The sequence below is a fragment of the Chaetodon auriga genome, chromosome 23 (genome assembly GCF_051107435.1).
Source record: "Chaetodon auriga isolate fChaAug3 chromosome 23, fChaAug3.hap1, whole genome shotgun sequence".
Lineage (NCBI taxonomy): Eukaryota > Metazoa > Chordata > Actinopteri > Chaetodontiformes > Chaetodontidae > Chaetodon > Chaetodon auriga.
In genome coordinates, this window is record NC_135096.1 from 5,670,785 (window position 1) to 5,695,021 (window position 24,237).

The 24,237-nt window shown below is 40.4% G+C and overlaps 2 protein-coding genes across 2 annotated transcripts in view; both read left to right on the forward strand.

Annotated features, from left to right (window-relative positions):
- The window catches only part of LOC143316078 (NLR family CARD domain-containing protein 3-like), a 236,246-nt gene that overhangs the window by 4,092 nt on the left and 207,917 nt on the right, over positions 1 to 24,237 (forward strand). The gene's annotated exons all lie outside the window — the stretch shown is intronic.
- Positions 578 to 15,411, forward strand: LOC143316291 (uncharacterized). The gene is made up of 6 exons (XM_076724174.1): positions 578 to 603; positions 3,629 to 3,802; positions 4,856 to 4,902; positions 5,071 to 5,468; positions 14,521 to 14,592; positions 15,355 to 15,411. The coding sequence occupies exons 1-6, from the start codon at positions 578 to 580 to the stop codon at positions 15,409 to 15,411; spliced, it is 774 nt and encodes a 257-aa protein (XP_076580289.1).

Here is a 24,237-nt window from a genome sequence, read left to right on the forward strand (position 1 = left end):
CTGAAGCTGCTGCCAGTGGTCAAAGCCTCCAACAAAGCTCTGTAAGTACAGAGATAGTGAAGATTCTTCATCAATAAATACTCTGATATCTAACTTACTGTTTGCTTCCTTCCTGTGTCTCGTCAGACTGAGTGGCTGTAACCTCTCAGAGAGAAGCTGTAAAGTTCTGTCCTCAGTCCTCAGATCTCAGTCCTCCAGTCTGAGAGAGCTGGACCTGAGTAACAACAACCTGCAGGATTCAGGAGTGAAGCTGCTGTCTGCTGGACTGGAGAGTCCACACTGTGCACTGGAAACTCTCAGGTCTGATCAAGTTACTGTTTGTGTTGACAGATTTAAGTTAGTTCTGTACATTCAGAGATTCATTTATTTTAAACAGTCTCTCTCATGTCAGGATTTGAAAAAAAAGAAACCTCTCAAATTCACGTTTGCGGATGTGTCATAAAGTTTTGGAGCTGTAGAAATATTTTGCGTATCTGTAATTAAAATCTGTGCAGGAATATTTCCTACAGTGAGCTTTCACAAAGTGCAGCATGGGTCATTAAACCTGATGAATTTACTATTGATTGAGTGCTGAGACATGGGAAACATTAATTCTGAAGGACTGTGAGTCAGCAGTTTCAGTCCAGCACAGAGGCTGTCTCATGTGAAGCTCAGTGGGATGAAGGACAAAACAAATTGGACCAAGCCAGGCTTCCTCTGTGTGAGCTGCCTCAACTAAACATGAACTCCAGGCAGAGATAACGGCATCACGACGGTGGTTATCAGCTTCCTTTGTTAACTCAGGTTTCCTTCATCAGGTTCTGTGCACGTTCCCATAAAAGAGATGTTTGCTCCATCATTTGACTCTTTGTCACCACAAAAAGGACCAATCATGTCCCCCCTCCTTCAGTCCAGAGGAACAGGTTGTTATAATGGAGAGCTTTGGAGAATGTCAAAAATAAAAGAGGAAAATCAAGACTGTTGCTGCACATAAGACAAGAGAGGAATGCTGGCAGAAAACTGCTGATCCTTTAAATCACTCACTTCATATATTTGTTTCAGCACTCAGTCACTCTCAGAGCCTCCAGTTTATTTCTACCTGCACATTTGAGAGTCTGAAGTCTGTTTAAATCCAGCAGGTTTAAACATGAAACTCAAGAACTGGATTCAGGTCTGACACTGTCCCCTCATGAAGGACACATGACTGTGTTCTTACAGACGTGAAGACAATGAATTAACATCTACAACATGTTTATGATGGAACAGCAAAGATTTGCACACACGCTGAGAGGAGACTCAACATTTTAAAATAAATGTTCTTTTTCTTTTTCTTCTTCAGACTGAGTGGCTGTAACCTCTCAGAGAGAAGCTGTGAAGTTCTGTCCTCAGTCCTCAGATCCCAGTCCTCCAGTCTGAGAGAGTTGGACCTGAGTAACAACAACCTGCAGGATTCAGGAGTGAAGCTGCTGTCTGTCGGACTGGAGAGTCCACAATGTGCACTGGAAACTCTCAGGTCAGATCAAGTTACTGTTTTTATTGACAAGCATAGAGGCTGTATCACGTGTAGCTCTGGAGGATGAACTACGATGTAAGTTTGACAAAACAGCTTTCTTTGTTCACTGAGGTTTCCTTCATCAGCCTCTGTGCAGATTTCTGTAAGAAGAGATGTTTGGTTCATCAACAATGTCCCTGCAAATAAGACAAGAGAGACATGCTGACAGAAAGCTATGAGCCGATGATAAATACCAATAGACTCATCAGTTGTTCTATTAGCTGCAGTACCAGCACTGACAGTAAATCGGGACCAAACATAAAACCAGGATCCAAAGTGGTCTCTAGATTCTGTACCTTCATCATTGTTTTAGTGTGCTGAAGATCTGCTGTGTCAGATTTAAAGTGTTAATGTGACCTTAAGCAAACAGAGACAAAATGATTGATTACCAGCTAAATGCAAGAAGGTTCCTGTGGCTGAAAACAACATGAAGCATCAGGTTTGTTCTGCTGTGGTCACACGGCTTTGAACGTCTGGCTCAGCAGGTCTGCAGACAGAACGTATTCCCTCAGCTGAGAGTCTGGATCCTCATAGAGAAAACCATCAGGAGAAGAATTAAAGTTCAGTCTGAAACTGTGAACAGAACCTCGTCTGGAGCAGGTCAGGTGTGGGCAGGGTTTGTTTTGACCAGAGAGAGAGGACTCATCAGGGACGTGGGGACTGCAGGGTCCATCCAATAGCTGGACAGACTGCTGTTGGCAGGGGCTGGTCCAGTCTCAGAGCTGGGTCTGGGTCCAGCTCGCCAGAGAATGAAGCAAAGTGGTGCTCGATGTGTGTGGCCATCAGGAGGGATTGTGACAGCCTCAACCACAGACACAACCAGAGCTCCACAGAACACAGCCTCTATGGCTGACTCAAACTGTTCCTCTGAATATATCACACAACTCTGAGCTTTCAGTCAGTGGAACAGCAGCACAGCTGTGTTCTTACAGACATGAGGACAGTGAATTATTTCCTACCAGCTCAGTGAACATGTAGCTGAAACTTCAGTGTCACTCACAAAGATAGGAAATTTGTGTTTCAGTCTCTCAGACTCTGAAACTTCACTGCTGAAAATGTCTGAAGTATATTCAGATTATCTGTTTGCACAAAACCTTTTCAAACATGGAAAAATATTTCTACAGCTAAACTTTCATTTGTGAGATTTTTTAAATCAAACTCACATTCAGATTCGTGCATAGTATTTTTTCACATGCACACAATAGACGATGTTCGACTGAAGGCTGTGAAATTATTTCTGAACATCATTTCACAAAAACTCAAAATATCAATGAGCCTCATTTTCTCCCAGATTCATTTTTTATATCATGTGACTGGATGTTTATTTGTGATTCACTGATGATTTATTGTCACATCTACAACATGTTTATGATGGAACAGCAAAGATTTGCACACATGCTGAGAAGACACTCAACATTTGAAAATAATAAATTAAAAAAATAATAAATTTAAAATAAATGTTCTTTTTCTTCTTCTTCTTCAGACTGAGTGGCTGTAACCTCTCAGAGAGAAGCTGTGAAGTTCTGTCCTCAGTCCTCAGATCCCAGTCCTCCAGTCTGAGAGAGCTGGACCTGAGTAACAACAACCTGCAGGATTCAGGAGTGAAGCTGCTGTCTGCTGGACTGGAGAGTCCACACTGTGCACTGGAAACTCTCAGGTCAGATCAAGTTACTGTTTGTTGTAAAAGTGTTGACGTCTTTCTATAACCTCAGAAGTCCACACATTTGACACATACATACATTGATTGGCAGATTTTTTCTCTCAATGTTCATTTCATTAATGAAGTCTGGCTGAGATGGAAATCCTCATTTCTGTGTTGTTGTCATGTGATTTTGATTAGTGGACGTCACTTTATTCTTGATTCAGTCATGATTAATAACCACAAAGGTGTCGCTGAGGACCTCAGGAAGTGAAGTGTCGTTGACCTCAAGTCGTTGACCTCAAACACAGAAACTGTTGAGAATTATTATGTGTTGTAAATTCTCCCACGTGATGCTGCTCAGCCTATCAGATCTCTACGTTTTGAGAGCAATGATTTGACGGACACAGCAGGACCCTCAGATGATCTTCCATGTGTGTTGTTCTGTGTGTTTGCAGGCTGTCAGGCTGTCTGATCACAGAGGAAGGCTGTGCTTCTCTGGCCTCAGCTCTGAGATCCAACCCCTCCCATCTGAGAGAGCTGGACCTGAGCTACAATCATCCAGGAGACTCAGGAGTGAAGCTGCTGTCTGCTGGACTGGAGGATCCTCACTGCAGACTGGACACTCTCAGGTATGAAGAGGCTGCTGCAGTCACAGTCAGTCAGTGTGAAAGGGGAGGAAGAGCTGGAAACATGTTGTCTGTCTTTTTGGTTGATGGTGGATGTGAGTGAGACATGAACAATCACACATGTAGGAAACCTTTGTCCTTTGATCACAACATAAACACTGGTTGAACATGAAAAGGACATATTTGTGTTGGAGGTCTCAAGGAGAACATCTCCAGGAACAAACATGATAATGACCTGTTGGTCATAATTGATGCAGTTTGGACAGATCTCTGCATGGAAAAAGAACTGTCTGTCAGTTTGACAAATGTCCTTTTTGTCCTCAAAAGACATAAAAAACAAGCTTCCAATAAGTTCAAAGCAGTTCTATTCAGTTCAAACTGCTGGAACCTGACAACCACAAGACAGAGCAGGACTTTTGAGATGCTTCATTCAAGTGTTTTCCTCAAAATGTTGGACTGTTCCTTCATCAGTGGAGAACAATTTGACTGAACATGGTCTTCACAGCAAACGTGGCTTGTAAATATTTCCATGTGCAGACATCAAGTAACTCTTCTTGTTCTGGTGAACTTCAGGAAGTTTGACTTGAAAAGATTTCCACACAACAGAGTCATGATGACTTGTCTCAGATATTGAATTTATTGACAGTATTCACACTTCTAATGAACACATGAAGCATGGTCACATGGGACATGACAAGGAGAACCGTGTCCAATAATCAATGATTAAAGCTCTGTTGGTTTGTTCAGTGAAGACAAAGTCAGACTGATTATTAATCATCACAGGTGGGAGAGCGAGAGCACGATCAATGAGTGAAACAGCTTAGAATAGAAGTCAGCAACAGATTGAAATGAGGAAATGAGCTGATGAAGGCAGATTTAATGATGAGAGAGAATCAGTGTCGCTGTCAGTGTCTGAGCAGAGCTGAAGAGGTTCAGGGGCAGCAGGGAGAAGCAGGCCGGATCAACATGTTGTGTTTGTGTGTATGAGAGTGATGTAACGTCCATGTTTGCATGCTGAAAGAGGACGTGCTGCTCTGACCCCCCTCCTCCTTTCAGGGTGGAGCCTGCTGGAGTCCGATGGTTGAGACCAGGTCTGAGGAAGTGTAAGTGTGTCTTTAATTTGACTGATGAAAACAAAGCAGAGCACATTCAGCCATCTTCAAACTGTGACATCACTCATTCACATCTCTGATGTCATCATCAAACTGTCCATCAATCAACAGATGATGGATCAATAACTGCAGCTGTTTTCTTCTTCTTCTCTCCATCAGATTCCTGTGAACTCAAACTGGACACAAACACAGTGAACAGAAACATCAAACTGTCTGACAACAACAGGAAGATGACACATGTGAAGGAGCGTCAGTCATATCCTGATCATCCAGACAGGTTTGACCACTGGCCTCAGCTGCTGTGTGGAACTGGTCTGACTGGTCGCTGTTACTGGGAGGTCGAGTGGAGAGGAAGAGTTGATGTATCAGTGAGTTACAGAAGAATCAGAAGGAAAGGAAACAGTGAAGAGTGTGTGTTTGGAGGGAATGATCAGTCCTGGAGACTGGACTGCTCTGATGGTAATTACTCTGTCTGTCACAAGAAGAGAACAATGTCCATCTCCTCCTCCTCCTCCTCCTCCTCCTCCTCCTCCTCCTCCTCCTCTGTCTCTCACAGAGTAGGAGTGTATGTGGACTGTCCTGCTGGCACTCTGTCCTTCTACAGAGTCTCCTCTGACTCACTGATCCACCTCCACACCTTCAACACCACATTCACTGAACCTCTTTATCCTGGTTTTTGGTTATGTTCTGGTTCCTCAGTGTCTCTGTGTTCTCTGTAGGAGGGAGAGTCTCCTCCTGTTAGAGAAACACTGCTGAACAGATCAGTTGAGTCTGTGCAGGATCTCAGTCACATCAGTCTTTCAGGTTATTGGAATAAATTGATCAATGAACTTTGTTGAAAATGATTGAAAAGATTCCTCATTTACTTTGTGAACTTCTTCCACTTCCAGTCCTTTAAAGATGGAAGCTGTGATCATTAAACTGTGGAAACACTGTGGACTTGAACCTTCAGCTGTGTGTTGATTTCAATTCTGGATCTTGTTCCAATCAAAGCTGAATGTTGCTGTGAGTGTTTGTTGTGTCTCTCAGATCAGGACTAGAGGTCCACCGATACGTTTTTTTCAGGGCTGATACAGATTATTAGAAATCAAGGAGACAGATAACTGTTAAAATATCAGATATCACCTTGATTGTTTCACTTCATGTTGTGTTTTCATGGTTCATTTTACTCAACAACATCGAGCTGAACCAAGAATCAAGTGAGCACAAACTAATTCCTGATGGCTGATAACACTTGAACTGTTTGTTGACGTATTAAGACATGAGGAAGGTGACAGCAACCTTCAAAATCCAAGACAAGTGACCACAGCGAGAGCAGCACAGGTTTCCCTCAACACCAGAGACAACCTGAGGGACGTGGACCTCGTTAGCTGACGTCCACTTCATTCAAACAACTTTATTACCACCAACAAGTCTTCAGTTTGACCAGCAGAGGTTTTGGTGGCTGATAACATGTCGTGATACTGTTTGTGACTCAAACTTTGATTTGGAGTCAAGTTTCATCTTCAAAGGCAGAAAAACAAGTTTGGAAATCATTGTTAAACAAATCTGTCAAAGACTTTTAGAAAAGTCTTCAAACTTCAACGAAAAAAAGGAAACTTTTTTTTTTTATACTTTATTGTGTCAGTACAGTATACGACATTCCTACAATACACATCCTGTTCTTTAAATAACTTGACACAATATTTAGTTTTTTGTTATCTTTCACCCGTGTGGCACAGTCAAACATAACCTTTCATAACTTAAAACACATATACACAAATACCCCAAAAGTAAGCTAAATAAATAAATAAATAAATAAATAAATAAATAAATAATAAATAACATTACCCAGCAAAAAATACGCACGCAATTACAACAAATACAACAGTAATATAAATGCGCACATAAACAGTAAGTAGTTTTTTCCTTTTTTTTTTTTTTTTAGGCTTCATCTCTACTGTATGCAGAGGATATATCTAGTTACATCTTTTTTCCAACAACTTTTCTTTCTTATTAATTCTATAAGTTACCCTCTCCATCCTATAAATATTCTCTACAGTCTCTAGCCATTTATTTACTTTGGGGGCTTCCAACTTTTTCCAGATTCTTGTTATTTGTTTGAGTGCTGTAATTCTCAGAATCAAGTGTGTTTATATTATATTTTTATTATGTGTATGACTTCTGACCAATAAATTTCTATTTTTTTACATGTAAAGAATATGTGAGTGTGGTCCGCTTTGTCTTCCCCGCATTCCCTCCAGCAGCTAGAATTATTCTGTGTATATTTGCTGAACATCACTGGTGTTCTAAAATATTTGATACATTTGTCCAGTTATATTTTTCAAATTATGCTTTTGATTGGCCTTTATCATATGTCTCAGAATGGGATGGAGATCTCCAAGAGATGTAATTTGGACTTTTTCCTTCAAATAGTTTCTCACTTGCAAATATCTGGAAAAGTGATTCTTGTTTAAACCATATCTATTTACTGTATTTTCAAAAGAATCCGTTGCTTCTTCCTTGTACATTTGATAGAATCTTGTGAGGCCCTTACTCTCCCATTTTTTAAAAACATCATCAATACTATTTGGAATAAAATCTGGATCCCAGGCTATCTCTCTTAAACAAGTGATTTCCTGTTCCTTAACTTTGGTTATTTTACATATTCTTCTCCAGATTTTAAATGTGTTATGTACAGAATAACTTTGTGTTTTAATCTGTGCTTTTTTCGAAACTGAGAAAATCAAAGTACTGAGTGATTCAGCCAAATGAAACTCAATGAGTTTCCATTTGGGTCTCATCTCATTATTCATCCATATTAAAATTGGTTTCACCTGTGCTGAGTAATAGTAGTTAATTAAATTTGGTAATGCAAGTCCCCCTCTTTCTTTCTTTCTTTTTTTTTTTTGTTGCAAAATTTTAAGTTTCACTTTTGGCTTATTTTCATCCCATAAAAATTTTCTAAGCAGCCCATCCCAAACATTAAAACTTGTGAGTGGTATGTATGTAGGCAGATTCTGAAATAGAAACAAAAAACATGACAAAACATTCATTTTAATGATATTTATCTTTTCAAATAATGTGAGAGGTAAGATTTTCCACCTATTCAGATCTTGCTTTACTAAATTTAAATTTAACTTATAACCAGACAGTATTCCATAGTTTCCAACTTTATCTAGTAACGCAGGCAATGAATTATGTATATCTGTGAGGTACACCATAATATCATCCGCGTACATTGATAATTTCTGTTCATCTTCCTTAATTTTGAGACCCTTTGTCTTCTCACTTGCCCGAATCCTCTCCGCTAATGGTTCTATGTATAAAGCAAATAGTTGTGGGGATAATGGGTCTCCCTGTCTTGTTCCTCTTTTTAAATTAAAAGTCTTAGAAAGGGTCCCATTCACTCTGACTCTTGCTTTTGGTTCTTTATACATATTCTTCATCAAATCAATAAAAGTTTGGTGGAAGCCAAACGTCTGGCACACTCCAAATAAAAAGGGCCATGACACCCGATCAAAGGCCTTTTCAGCGTCTAGCGTCAATGTTAGCATTTGTTGTTTTGTTTTTATTGTATAGTCAATTACATTAAGAGTACGCCGAACATTGTCACTTAAAAGACGGTCTTTGACAAATCCTGTTTGGTCTAAATTAATAATTTTAGGTAGTATGTATGAAAGTCTATTTGCTATAATTGATGTGAAAAGCTTTTGATCTACATTTAGGAGGGACACGGGTCTATAAGATGAACAGTGTTTTAAATCTTTTCCTTCTTTAGGTATTACAGTAATAATTGCTGAATTCCATGAGACTGGCCAGTTTCCTGCTTGTAGGATTTTATTAAAAACTCTGCATAGAATGGGAGAAAATAAGTACCTGAATTCCTGATAGAATTCACAAGTGAAAGCGTCACTCCCAGGACTTTTTCCAGTGTTGCTTTTCTGAATTACCATTAGAATTTCTGTTTCTCCTATTGACTGTCCTAAACCATCATTCAGTTTATCCGTCACTGTTGGGAGGTTTAAGAGTTCCAAGTACTTTTTCATTTCCTGCTTGTCTACTTCTGCTTCTTCTGGGGTATAGAGGTTTTGATAGTAATCCCTAAAACATGAAGCTATTTCCAACTTGCCCCTCTTACTTATGAAGTTTTTATCTATAATGGTGGTTACTGCAGTTTTTTCTCTCCGTTTCTTTAATTTAGTTGCTAATATCTTCAGTGCTTTTGGACTGTTTTCATAGTATGTTTGTCTACAGAGCACAAGTTTCTTTTCAATTTCTTGTATTTCTATTGTTTCCAAAGCTTTTTTTTTGCTACAGTTAATTGTGTTTGTATATCTTTATTTATCCATTTTTCGTGCTCTTCTTGTAATTTCTTTATTTTCCAACACCCTCTTTTCTTTTTCTCTTTGCCTCTTTTTCCAGCAAGAATATGCTATTATTTCTCCTCTTAATGTTGCTTTAGCAGCTTCCCACAGTATTATAGATGTTACTCCCCCATTATCATTTATCTCCAAATAGGACTTCATACTATTTTTTATTTTTTCCTTAAAACGTTCATCCCCAAGTAAGGAGTTATTTAACCTCCACACCGTTTCTCCTCGTTCCCTCTTCAAATTTAATTCCATTAAAACTGGTGCATGGTCAGCTATAGTTATAGGTAATATTTTGCATTTTGTGACATGTGAAATTTCATCTTTGAACATAAAAAAATAATCTAATCTAGAATAAACCTCATGTGCATCAGAGTAAAAGGTGAAGGCCTTTTCCTGTGGATGTAAACAACGCCAGACGTCTTATAGCCCCAACTCTATTTGAGCTTTTCTCATTAAACTTGCTGCTTGTTGTGATTTATGTTTTATTCTACTTTGAGTGTCAACCTTCTGGTTCATCACCAGCTTGAAATCTCCCCCCATTATAGTTTTTCCCTTCGCCTCAGTCATTAGCAGATCTAGAATCCTTTTCAGGAGGTCAACTTCTTTTCCAGGTGGATAAGCATTATGTGTTGTTCTTCTATTTCCCCCATTACAAATACATACCTTCCTTCCTTATCTCTGATACATTTTTCTTTTTTAAACATGAGATTATCTTTAATGAGATCTGCTACTCCTCGTTTAGCTGTTGTGTGGGAGGAGGAAAACACCTGTGCTGAGGCTAATTTCTCCAGTTTTGCATGTTCCACCTTACTCAGGTGTGTTTCCTGTAGAAAAATAATTTCTCCTCCTTCTTTCTTAAGTTTTTGGAGTATTCTCTTCCTTTTTATTGGATTATTTAGGCTTTTTGTGTTGAGAGATATACATTTAAGTTTCCCCATTACATTGATTTAGAAAGTATTTGTTCCCTTTATATTATGTATAGAAAGCCTTTAAACCTAGGAAAAAGCCTACAAAATATATGTATAGAAAGCCTTTAAACATAAGAAGAAGCCTACAAAGAATACATTCTGTGTGCATAAAAAACAGCTGTGACCCGACCAAAATAACCAACCCTGAACTTCCAAATCCTGCCTCCTCTATATGGTTACAGCAAATATTCCAAAAGAACCTCTTTTCTCTTTGAGTTAATCATAAAATAAATAGTCTTAGCCTGTACAATGGCATCCATTCTGTCCTTAGGTCATGCCTACTCACTTCGATATGGAAGGTGCAGAGAAAGAGAAAGAACAAAAGGCTTCCAAAAACAGATAAATAAATAAAAGTTTGTCCCATTAAGCTTAAGGAGAGAGAGAGCGAGAGAGAGAGAGAGAGAGAGAGAGAGAGAGAGAGAGATAACTGTCCACTTAGTTTGAGATAATTTCCATTTCCCAGTTGTAAGTCATTTTCACAGTTTTAACTCCAAGTCTTCCAGAGGTCCGGTTACAGTCTCTCCGCCTCCGCTGTGCTTCTAGTTATGCGTTTTCTGGAATGGCTTGGATTGAGCCTCAGCTGCGCCCACCAGCACGTGATGCGGCCTCGGGTTGGTGGTGGAGAGTATTCCCTGCTCCTGTTGGTGCGCTTCTGCATCCTCCAGGGTGTTGTATGTCACGGACCCCCCCATCTCCAAAGACTCTCAATCTGGCTGGATATATTATGTGTGATTTCACATTTTTTTTCTTTCAGCTGTCTTCTTATTGAGGCATACCCACTTCTTTCTTTCTCTATCCTGCTCGAGAAATCTTGGGAAAAATAAATCCTGTCATCTCCAACTTTAACCTCTTTTTTTGACCAGGCTGCTTGCAGAACTTTTTGTCGGGTATTCCACTGTAGGAAGCGGACCACGAAAGACCGAGGGGTTGCGTCTTCTCGTGCCGGCTTCTGTGTGGGTGAGCGGTGCGCCGCAACTCTGTGTATCGTGTCGGCAGGGACCTCCAGCTTTTCCACAAGCACTGATTTGATAAATCTCACCGCATCATCCCCCTCTGCTCCTTCTCTCACTCGGTAAATTCGTATATTGTTCTGCCTTGATTTGTTTTCGAGGTACTCCAACTTTTCATTCATCTTTTTTTGTTCTTGTAACAGGTGTTTTACCGTCACGTTTGTGGTCACCTGTCTCTCCTCCAGCTGATTGATCCTTTGTTCAGCTTCTCCAATATTCCTCACAGCCTCCCCTAGAGTAGAGTGGACTTCATTCACTTCTTTTGCTTCATTTCTGATGAAAAGTTTTCGAAGTCCAACCGGAGTTCCCCAATCTGTTTGGAAATATCTCCTTTGAAGTCCGTCAGCATACTTTTGAGGCTTTGTTCAAGCCTACTCATTTCCATTTCTTTTGATTTGTTTGTCACGTGCGTTTCCTTTGTCTTATTTCCAGCCCACATTTCCTGAGTAACTGCTCCAGATCTCAGATTCATACCCCTTGACAAATATGATTTAAGTATTCATTACACTTGAGTTCTAATTTGAGCTATTTTCGAGTTACATTTGGAGGTTTGTGAGGAGCCTCACTCACAGTGACATCCACTCGCGTGCAGTCAGACCGAAAGTCAGTCGTAAAAAAAGGAAACTTGATCAACATGAACCAGAGACGCAGAATTTATTGTGAAAAATCAGTTTGATTTTAATGGAGTTTTTCTGTCCTGCAGCTTCTTCGTATTCGATGGAAAAAGAGGAAAAACAATGACAGAAAAACGGGTTAAAAAACTGGACTGAGGAGGCTTCATCATCACAAAAAAACACAAAATAATGAATTAATATGAAATTAAAAATAATTTCTCTTATTATGTCTTCCATCAAGGCTGGTTAAATGCACAATGTGCTGACGTTATTTATTGAGTATTGGATGGTGGAGATGGTTGCAGGTGGACTTGGTATTCTGACGGTCTGTGGGAGCTATGAAAGAGTCTCCAGGTGAGTCCAGATCGTGCAGATCTTTATTCATCAATCATTCATCCTGATTCTGTGCCCCTCAGTTGGGTTTTGGATGTTAAAGACAGACATTAGACATCAGATTGACTTGAGGAACTAACAGTTGACTGATGCTGTGTGGACCAGGATTCACACTGATTATTAGGATCAATATGTTCTGATCAGTATTGATGACAGCACTGAGATGAGGATTGGTGATATCGTCCACATCAGTATGAGGGTCTGTAATCATATGTGTGTTGATGATGGTGTCTCTGTGGGTCACTTTAACAGTCCAGTTCCATCCAGATCAATATGAAGCATGAATGCTTGCATTGATCACATCACTGTTGGTATCAGTGTGGTTAACAGCAGTCACTCAGACACTTCTAATAACATGTTTCAGCCTTTTTATCATTGAAAAACACTTCATGTCATCTGTGTCAGTGAAACTGACATCATGCAGTTTATCTTTTCAACACCAGGAGGCAACACATCATCACCAATGAAAGGTCCAGTGAGGAGGATTCAGTGGCACCAAGTGGTGAGGCTGCTGATTGCAGCGAACTGAATCCACCTCACCTCACCTTCCCTGTGGCAACAAAGTCTCTCTCTGGAGTCGGTCTGTGGTTTGTCTGTTCTGGGCTCCTCTAGAAACATGGTGGTGCAAGATGGAGGACCTGCTGCCTCTCTAGATATCAAGAATCATTCTAAGGTCACCAAAACACAAGAAGAAGAAGAAGAAGAAGGAGAAGAAGAAGAAGTCTGGGAGGACTATGATGGCAGAAATGAGCTGTGTCCCAATTCAGCGGCTGCATCCTTCGGAGGACCCAGCCTACGCGGTCTCGCATCAACTATCATTAATTGGGACGGTCTAGCCTTCGGAGCATTTCGTGATTGCGTCACGACGTCATAACTTCTTCCCTCCTAACCCGGGAAAACCACACATACGGGGTGCAGAGATGCGCCCGTACAGCTCCCATCGCTTGTACGAGGCGCGAAATGTAGCCTATTATACAACTTACAAATTCACCTGATGTGAATATCTTCACAGCTTCGCGTCGGGCGGTTCACGCCTCCGCGTCGTCCATTCATTTCTGATAATGGACACCTCGAAGGGCGTTATCCCGCTTTTACCATGGTCACTTACGAAAGAAATAATATTAAGTCAATTATTAATACGTTAATGTTGTTTTTTTACCGTTAAAATCGACTGAGTGGACTATTTAATATCGCTCGTTGTGACGCGTTGCCAAGGTAACCAGCTCTGGCCACAGAACCTGCAGCTCGGTCGGCGCAACTGTTATATTAGACCTAATCAGTGGAGGGAAGTGACATGACTGCTTAACGTTATGTTACGTGATACAAAGTATCATTTCAGAGGGCAAGTGCACCTCTTACCACTTGTGTGTGTCCAGAGGATGATGCCAAATTTTGTTTCAAAGACTCAAAGTCCACAGATAGTTTCCTAAATCATTTTTATTGCAATAAATATTATCCACCATTCACTCTGATCATTAAATGTGGTTAAAGGAATCTATAAAATCACTCATGTTGTCTCCTGTCTTGCCGTTGTGTTAAATAAACTGTGAAATAACGTATGTTCTGAGTTTCTGTTGCCACGGTTACCAACTAGCATTTGAGCCAGCGCAATAATTTAGAACAATCAGGCTATTTGACCGGAACTTTTTTATAGTTGTCCTACAACACTTTTTAACGGACACCCTGCAGGCAATCGGAATCGAGTATTCACCCAAAATAAGATATTAGTTGACATGCGAGCTTGTAACATTTAATAAGGCTAACTGTTAACTGAGCTCCTCATATCAACAGATCGCCATTATTATAAAAAACAATCGGTGCGCAAAGCATCTTGGGATATGGGAGGCCGTGAAGGATAGTAGCGACGCATCCTCCAAATACAGGGAAAAGGAGGACGCATTTGTCGGCTGCATTTGGAGGATCCTTTGAATTTGGACGAATTGGGACAGCCTTCGCGCAGCGTTATGACGTAATCGGCCTTCAAATCCATCCTCCGAAGGATGCAGCCCCTGAATTGGGACACAGCTATGGTGTCAGAGCAGGAGTCAGAGAACAAATTTAAACATAAAGACACGAGAGGATTTGGTTTACTGCAGGGCGTGGCCGCCAGATCTGGTCCGGCCTCCTCCTCTTCTGAGCACACCTGACACCAATCACTCAATCAGGACCCACCTGCTGCTATCAGGACTCTTCAGATCTTCTAAGTACCTTTTGCCCATTGTTGTCTTGCCTCCTGTCTGCCTCCATGACTCCTGGTCCCTGTGCTCAGCTGCCAACCTTGTGCTCCAGCCGACGCCCTGTCAGTCTGGACCGTGAGTCTCTGGAACTGGATTCCCTCTTGGTCTGTCCACTCTCTGCCTACTCATCAGCTTCAGTGTGTGGATCTCCCAGATTAGCATTGGGTCTGTTTGCTGCTGTCTCAAACATAACAGGAATGGGTTGATCATGATTCGTAAGTGTGGAGATGATCGCTGTGTGTGTTTCCCACCTGGACCTCACACCAACTCAGACAACCTGGTCTGAGTTCTAGACTGAACAATGTCATGAGTGGATCACTGTGGGCGGACACTGGAAATTTTTCTCACTGTGAAGCTGTTACAATCCAGCAGGTGGCGGTAATGAAACCCACATGGCTGCCAACCACCATCAAAGTCAGAAGAAGAAGAACCAGAAACATGGCGATACAACATGGTGGACTCTGTGGAAGAGGACCTGCTGCCTCTGTGGACATAAAGGCTCATTCTAAGGAAACGAAAACACGCTGATTCTTATTTTGAGGTGATTAAACACAAATGAAAACAGAACTATGAAGATTATTTCCCATATCTGCCAACAGATCCCTCTGAATCCTCCACACTGGACCTTTAACACTGACTGCTCTTTAATTTTGGGCTCTGGGTGAAGTTAATACTTGTTGGCTGGTTTTCAGCTTCATGGTCCCAGTTTTTGTGGTGTTTTGTTGGTTTGAAAAGAGAAACTTCAGACTGAGCTCAATGAAAGTTTGGACCTTTTTAGCAAACAGCTGACGAGCAGAGGTTCTTACAAACCATACCACATAATAACTCAGTAGGAGTGATCCAAGTGATGATCTGTGTGATGGCAGGCACAGATCACCAGCCCTGAGTTCTGGAGCTCAGAGACACTTCCTGACAACGGTTAGGCCACAGCAGAGAAGCTGGCGTCCCTCCATCCTCACCGTCACCAGTGTTGAGGTCTCGAGTGGGGGAGTGTGGAAGTTGCGGTCATGACAGCCAGAGCTCCCACTTTCAAATGTGGTCTCCAAACCTCAAACCCAGTGAAACCACTAATCCTCCAGTAAAATCTTCTTTAAACCATTGCAACCACTTACCAACTCACAAAGCCTCTTGAAAAATCTCTCACACCTCAAAACATCTGTGTGAAAACACTTGGAAACTAGTAAAATCAAAGTGAATTCAACAAAATCCTGAGGTGAATCCTGTATGGGCTCTCAGGTCAATCCAGGAACACCTGTAGTGAAACCTCATCCATATAAGGACCTGTGTTCCAAAGCCCTGGTCCACTCCTTTGATACGTCACAAAGTGGCTTTGATCTATCAGAGATGACATCAACATTCCACTGAGCTCAGGGCTTGAGGGAGATCATTGGTTTCCATAGCAACAATAAAGACAATATTGAAGTCCTCCTTGACAACTGCATGTAAAATCAATCAAACCAGAGAAATCCTTTCTGAACCCACTGAAAATTGTTAGAAACCAGCAAAAACTGCTGCAGGCTGACTGCTGGTCAACCTGTGAAAAACTCTTGTAAACCCGAACCAGTGAAACACGTAATGACCACTAAATCATACAAGATCACTAAAACAACTTACTGTCAGCCTAGTATGAAACTGGGACATAAACATGAGAGGACCATGTCCATCATCCACATTACATGCACAGCCATGATCCACGGGAACCTATGAGAGAAGAAAGCACAACAACACCAGGAAAGATGCTGAGGTACCAACACACATTGATAGGAAATGAGTGTGTACAGATGGAGAGGCAGGTGTCCTCAATCCAAGTGAATTCAACAAAATCATGAGGTGAATCTTGTATGGGCTCTCAAGTGATAAATCAAAGCAGAAACTACATTGAGATTTTGACAAAAATTGCATTTGTTGTGGCTGGATGACAGGCTTTATGGTGTGGCAACTGTTCAGACACCTCTAGTTATTGCCAACATAACTATGCAAGTCATCCATCTGTAAGCCCTCCATGTCTCGTTTCATGAAACTGTGTTATCCTAGAGGTCACATTATATTTCATCTTGGCTAAAACATACCAGAATCCTCAATTTCCTGAAGGTAGTCCTGGAGAAGGTTCATGATGTTTACTTCCATCTGGTGCTCGGCAGAACCAATCTCACTGAAGACAGGGCGGCTCCTTTCCAGGAGGAAGGCTGCATCCACCTTTAAGAAAAAGGAAGTGCATTTCAGTGCTACATTCAACATTGTACTTCTTGCAAAAGATGTTCATGTTCAATTAAAAGTAGTTTAAAATGTAAGAATATACCTTATTGTTCTCCCCTGTAGCAAACAGTGGGAGGCAGAGTATTTTGAAACAGCGTAAATCCAGTGTATACGCCTACATACCTGTGGACTTGTGCAGCATCCAGCCACCACAGATGTTTGCCAGTCTTGGATATGCACTCACAAGCAAATCTGAAAACTTAAGAGATAAAAGCATGGTTAAAGCTTTATTGCAATGACTTACATTTTTGAAACACCGTGTATTTCATCATGCAAATGTGAATTCAATGATGCCTGAAGATGAATTCTTAGATGTGTGCTCTCTTTAGATGTGACTTGACACAAGGCAGTAAATGAATGGTAGCATACCTCTGAATGTGTCATGTTTTCAGAGATGGTTAGAGTACGTTTTCCAAGGCCAGCCAGCATGAGAGGCAGTTCCTCTTTTGGTGTCTTTTCATATTGTTTATGGAGAAGGAATACATTCACCAAAAAACTCTTCCCATATTCTTTTGACTTGTAAGCTGCAAAACGCCTTTTGCCTCTTGTCTCCTTATTAAAGAATCCTGGAAAAGATCTAAAAAGATGGCATACTATTATTCTCATATTTTATGTTCCATCAACACAAAATAACTTCACTCAGAAGACGTCTACATTCTGATGAAATAATTATGCTGGGTTAAATTTAATTTGTTTAATGCAAGAGTTGACATGATGATGGTCTGAAGCTCCTGAAAATATTCTGAGGTAAATAACAGAATTTAAAACATCTGCAGCTGTTTTCTTCTGCTTAAATCAGAATCAGGGACCTAGTCTGTCCGAATGTTTGTCCAGACAAATGACTCATGTATCCTCCCGCGCCATTGCTTGTTTCACTCCCGGGCGTTGCACTGCCTGCTGTGGCCTCAGACCTGACTGCGCAGCTTCTCCTGCTTGTCCCTGAGCTAACAGCCTGACATTCCCTGACACACGCTTATTTAGCATTGACACCACATTTTGTGCAGTGCTGATGATCTCTCTTAATTGCACCTGAGTGAGAAAAAAGGCGAAATTGAATAACAAATGTTACAGACATGGGACATGAGTACTATTGTACAGAACTGTACAGATAATCCACCGCTCCACGGATTGATTTCTCAAAGGCTTCACTGAAAACAAATGCACTCGGCCGGGAGGAGGGTTACCAAAACAGCGGAAAAGTGACTGGATCTATACAATGGGCAGATTTATACGCCAAATAACACAATTTATAAATCGGTAAAAGTCAAATTTTGATCAACATTATCTCTCAAACTGATAATTTCACTCGTAAACCGTGCAATAGGCGGGAAGATTCATACGAGGCTGAAGTTGGCATTCGATTCACAGCTTCTGATTGGAATTTTCCGGTCCACCTTAAAAGTGTCATGACGCCTGTAGATGGCGGTATTCAGTCGTTTTCCCTACTCATGAACTGAGAGCGTGAAACATTGTAGGAGGATGAAAAGAGAATCAACCCTCGATTGCAACGGTATTTAATTCATCTAAAAACCAGGATTTTATTTATTATAATTGTAGATCTACTCTCTAATATGTGTAACTCACAGTAAAATGTAAAAGATGTATTTCTATGTCTTTTTCTGATCTACATCACATTAGACCTGTTCCTGATATAAAACCACAAGACTCCTCAAACCTGGACTGAATTATTCTACAGAGCCTAAACATTCATAAAAACACAGTCTCTGATTTGTGAAACCTTTATTCTATTTGTGAAAGTGCAAAAAACTCTTCTTTTTTATTATTGGTGAGATAGCGTGATAAACATGAAACAGAGACATTGGGAATTGCAGATATATAGCACAAAACAAACATGCAATGGAGAAAGGATCTAGATATGACAAAACAAAATTAAATGATCAAACAAGCAAGAAAGAAATAAGTCAAAATACTTGATTAGATAAAAACAAATACAGAAATAATTTCAGTATATTACATCACGTATTAACATTTTTATTTTCAGACGATCCCACGTCTCTCCATCTCGTTCCTGAGTGACATAAATAGTTCTTCTTTCTCACTTCAAAACAAAAGTAGAAAAGTTATGTTTACCTCTTGAGAAACATTAAACACATCTTCGCAGATTGGTCATTTGGGAAATATACCAAAAAAAAATTCTGATTTGCTCTTACCTTTCCTCCATCCGCCCATGTTCCACCGCTCCCACAGCTTCTGTCACTGTCAGTTTCCTCACCTCCTGAAGAGCCTTTACTGTTGCCTTTGGTAGAACCACTTTAGCTGTTCGTGTGCTTATTTTTCATTTGAACAATATGAGGACATGTACAGTAAACCTTTTCTGTCAGTACTCATCACACTTATGAATATTTGATGATTAATCAGTTTGTTGGTTTTACTAACATCTGCCATTATTTCAGACCCTGCTCTCGTTTTCCTGGCCACCAGTTGTCCTAACTGTGTTCCTTCCTTTGCTCGTCACCTGAACTCCTACCTACCTGCAGATATGATCCTGATCCTACCCCACTATCCAGAGTTTACAATGTAGACCTGCAAATCATTTGTAACATAGTGTATTGTGTCTCCTAGACATACTTTACAAATAGGAAATTAATTCAGGTGTTTGATAGCTTTACTTTTAATTTATAAAGGTGTGTTATAAGTACATCAATAGCATACCAGGACAAAATTATTTATTATAATGTGTAAGGCTGCTGCCCCTTTGTTTTGCTGGATTCTGCCTTCCTGCAACAAAGATTGTTACTAGTTAACAATCTTTGTTTTTTGAAAGCTTTTTCCTGCCTGCTTGGACCTTTTAGCTGTTCCGTTTGTTGGCGTCTTGTACAATACCTGCTAACAAAGTAAACTATGTTCCTAATACTTAATTTTCATCAGTCTGTGATTCTGCTTTTATGTTAAAGGCAACATTTGAAGTTTTCCATTCTCTTACTCTCACTGCCTTCTCTGTTTCTCCTCTGTTCCATATTCCTGCGGTTCTCTCACTTCAATCAATGGATTTGTTGTTGTAGTGGATCGTGGATTTTTTTGACGTAACTTATCTGAAAGTGTACTGAGCTGAAAGGTTAAAAATAACAGAAATATATGTGCTTCATAGAACAGAGAAGTACACATCTTCTGAGGTTAAATCTCAGCTACCAACACTTCTCTTAATTGTACTATGCACAAGGAATAGGAATACTGTCATTCATGTATTTAAGTTCATAAATGAAAGCCAAACAGCCGTTGACCTACCTCTGACAGCATGACATTCAGGATATATTTGATCCTGTCAGAGGACACCATGGTGCAGACTTCAGGAGAGAGGGTGTCACAGCTGTCAAGGAAGCCTGACAGGTACCTCACAATCCTGTCCAGCTGCATATCATCATCAAAGATGATTGGAACCCACCGATCTTTAAAAGAAAAGTGGGGCTTCTCATCAGTGGAAAGAATGGCCTGAAAAATATGAATTATGGAAATAATGAAACATGTATGCATGTAATATTCAGTTCATTCTCCTTTGCTTGGACAGCAAGGCCACAGTGGTGGTCTTAGCCTTGTCTCTAGTCAGCATTTCATCAGTTCCATTGACAGCAAGAGAGCAGAATACCCCAACAGTGGCTTTCTTTCCACAGTGGACAAATGTGGCTTTAAAACTCAGCAATGAAACTTGCTTTACTCTCAAACAAAGTTAACTACTATGGTATCTAAATAAGCTGGTACAAAGTGTTTTCTTTGATAATGATAACAGTACACTTTATCTGTATAGCACTTTTCCAAACATATTTGCAAAGACCCATGTTTCCACAATTTGGTTGTGGTCTTGTACATATTTGAAAGATGGCGTTCTTGGCAGAAACGAATAAAGCCTTACTCAAGAAAGTAAGCAGCTCTAATTCCACTAACTCTATAATTGGTTAATGGGTGTTTAACATATCACATTACTCTATATCACAGGGTGATACTTTAGAAATGGATCAGGTCAAGTGTTGCTCTGTAATTTGATCATTTTTTGTGGCAAAACTGTTCCATAGGAAACCTTTAGCTTTTCATCTGCACCATTGTGGTCCACAATGAAGGTTACAAGCTCTTCATTTTTTTGCCGCCTGGCTTCAACAGCTTCTGCTGCTTTGTCCTAATGCAAGGAGAATACAAATTATTTTTCTGATAAGATTATGTAAGAGGACTAAAACCAAATTTCTCCATAAATGAATGTCACCAGAGTTTGAAAGATAGTATCAGCAATAAGCTAAGCAAATCTGATCGACAGTAGTTATAGTTATTACTGATTGATTTCAGTTTCTTGATTGTGAACCAAAAGACATGAATATTGTTGTTTTATGTTGGAAAAAGGAGAGGAAAACAAAGGAAAACTAGTTTTAGAAGTCAAGACAATCTTCTGCCATAATTAGATGTCCATGCTTACCCTGATCATGACAATGTGGCTGACATTACACTTAGCCTTAAGTTTCTTCCTCATAAATGTGTCACTGATGACAACATCTCCCTTGCCAGGGTTGAGGAGTTCTTCAAGGGCATCGAAAAAATGCCAGCCTTTTTCAGTGCCTAGTTTGTGGAATGCCACAAAGTGATTTTTTGTGCCCAGGTGGTACGTCACTGCAGCTGGCTCGTACCTTTGTGGGTGATGAGAGTATAGTAGAAAAATGTGATGAACAGTCACAAATTAATTGAAACTACATTAGAATAACAACAAAAACCAATAAAAGCAGTGACAATAAATTATTCAAGTGTGACACAGTGAATTGTAAAGTCTTTACAGTACTTACTTCCCACCAAGAATTGTCACCAGGTGTGGCAAGGTTGTAGGATGCAGCTTGTGACTGAGCTTGTCTTTGTGTATCACTGAGACCAGTAGAAGACATGGCTGTCCATTCACAAAGACACGCTGTGGTGCTTGCTCACTTTCAGTACACGGGATAGGGCCTCTGATGAGATAAAAGGTATAAAAGAATAAATACTAGTAAACAGACTATTAGGCAGTAGATCTGTCTAACTGCATTTGAGAATGATTTGTATGAATGAAACACCTGTTTGCATACTGTATACTTACCTTTTGCAAGGAGCTGTGAGGGATGCAGTCATCCACCTGTCAATATCTGTCTGTAAAGTACTAAAGTCTTCACACCTTGAAACAAATAAACAAAACGCTTGTAAGCTATGAAGATGAAATTAAATATGACCAGTCTCTATATTTGTTAATGTATATGAAGCAGTATTCGTAGTTTTAGAAGAAATTATACTATTTTTCCACAATTACAGTCATTTGATTTACAAAAAACATGCATAAATTTTAATTCTACAGAATAAAAAAATCCTTACAAGATATCAACACAGTTGACTCTTCTTCTCACGACAGGACAAGCTGCATTCTTGCACCGTTGCAGGATTTCTGTTGTCATGAGGAATTCAAGGCGACATGCAACCATGTCTTCCTCTGTCCCATACGCATCCCATGAGGTCCCTTTGAAGCGCCCAATGGTGTTTAGCCACAATAATTTACCCTGGGACCACTCTTTCTTGTCAAAGAGTTCATGGACTTCTAGCAGGGTGGAAATCCAATCACTCAACTTGGCATTTGCATTGAGGTCAGCTTTAATCCCAGGTCTCCTCATAATAGCCAAATGAAGCATGTACAGGAGGTTGTCCACTGTACATGTATTTGTCATGGACACTGTTTGCTGCTTTATAGTCCCTTCTCCTCCCCAAAATGGACAGCATCCCTTTTCTTGTGGTGGTGGTGGGTGTGTTGTTGCACCTTTGATGTGACTCTTTGACCTTACATTTTTTTTACTGGCCTCTGTTGCTGGTTTTGCCACAAAATGACTGACTGGAGGAGGGGAGTTAAAGTACTTCGATTTTGTCTTCCGAGTACTTCGCTTCTTCCATTTCTCCTCTTGTGATAGGGGAGGAGAGTCTGGACCATCAATCTTCTCTCCATCTTCATTGCTGCTTGGCTGTTTTGTTAGTGGTACCTGTTTATTGACTAATGTTCCTTTTATTCTTCCCACTACAAACTCATGCTGGAGCTGCAGAAAATCTCCAGCTCTTCTATGCAGCTTTGATGCCAGAACCACAGTTTTTGTGGTGCGAAACCAGTTCTCAACTATGGCATTACTGTCTCTTGTTTTTCCAAGATGTTTCAGCATAACACCTGACCAAAGAGGAACAGTACCTGCATAATCTAAAAGAATCTCCACCACAGACTCACAGAAATGGGTATTCTTTTGTGTTGCTCCCTCTGTTTCATCTTCCTTTCTTGCATTCTCTTTGGCTTCCCTCACCTCTGTTTCTATGGGGGCAAAGAAAGGTGATGACTTTCTGATTGATCTATGCTGGTCTTCAGAGATCCTGGGTTCATCGTCATCATCATCATCATCATCATCATCTTCATTTTTTATGTCTATCTTGTCCGTCTTCTGTGTCTGTATGGCTTCCTGCAGTAATGACAGATGTTCCTGACACGCTTCTGTCTTAGTCCTTGAGGACAAAACAAACACTACAGATTTTACAATGGACAAGATCACACAAAAATCTGTGGCATTTTGGAGAAGGGCAAAGCAGTACAGAAAAAAATTTTTGGTTTCTTTTTTGCATTGCACCTTGCTCAATTTCATGCTTATCAGCTTAAGCATGTGAGCAGCACAGAGGTGTATCAGTCATTTGCACTGTGTGCTGCTCCTGGCACACCTGGAAACAAAGCTGCAGATATTCCTGAATGCTGACAATGTTAAATGCCTGAACAACTGCATGGATCATGGCCCAACTGAAATCAGTTTCAATTTTTTGTGGCTTCAAGTGTTTCATGAACAGCTTGTAGTAGTCTCGACGCAGTCAAGTCAGCCAATGTTTTGGTTGTGGACTGACATGGTGTACAAAGTGCATAGTACAGTACTGACTGGCTGGAGGGGTGAGGTTTGGCAACTACACTGCCAGTTGCATCCATATATAGCAAACACTTATTATTCTTCTGTTGTTCATGCAGAATCTGCAGCTGTGATTCAGAATAAGTGTGAACAACAAAAGGAGACATTGCAACATACTGAATGCCACTGTGTTTTATCTTGGAACTGGGATTTTCCACATCCTGCTTTTGCTGAATTTGAAAACACTCCATGAAAGCATCCCTGTCTAAGCCATTTTCAAGATTTTTTTCACTTGATATCTTTTGCAGCACTGGGACGGACTTGATATCATTTAGATTTCCAGCTAGAAGTTTGTCTTCATCCGTGGATGCCAGTTGTTTTGTGTGGACCAGCATGGGAGAACATTGACCAAGTTGTCCTTTGAGTGTGTGGCGTTCAGGTTGGCGACAGTGTCGGCAGTGTTGTTCATGGCAACTGTGTTGAATTTTTCCCTGGACTTTGACATTTACAGGTATATCACCTTCTGTATCATTAGGGTCTTCTTCTATAGACAGGAAATAAGTTGTGCAACCAGAAAACTTGCACACAGCCTTACCCCTCCAATAGACATTTTTA

Coding starts and splice junctions, on each gene's coding strand:
- LOC143316291 (XM_076724174.1), top strand. CDS start 578: ATGGGAAACATTAATTCTGAAGGACT. Junction 604..3,628: donor AACATTAATTCTGAAGGACT/GTGAGTCAGCAG, acceptor GTGTGTTTGCAG/GCTGTCAGGCTGTCTGATCA. Junction 5,469..14,520: donor CCTCCTCTGTCTCTCACAGA/GTAGGAGTGTAT, acceptor CCCTGTGCTCAG/CTGCCAACCTTGTGCTCCAG.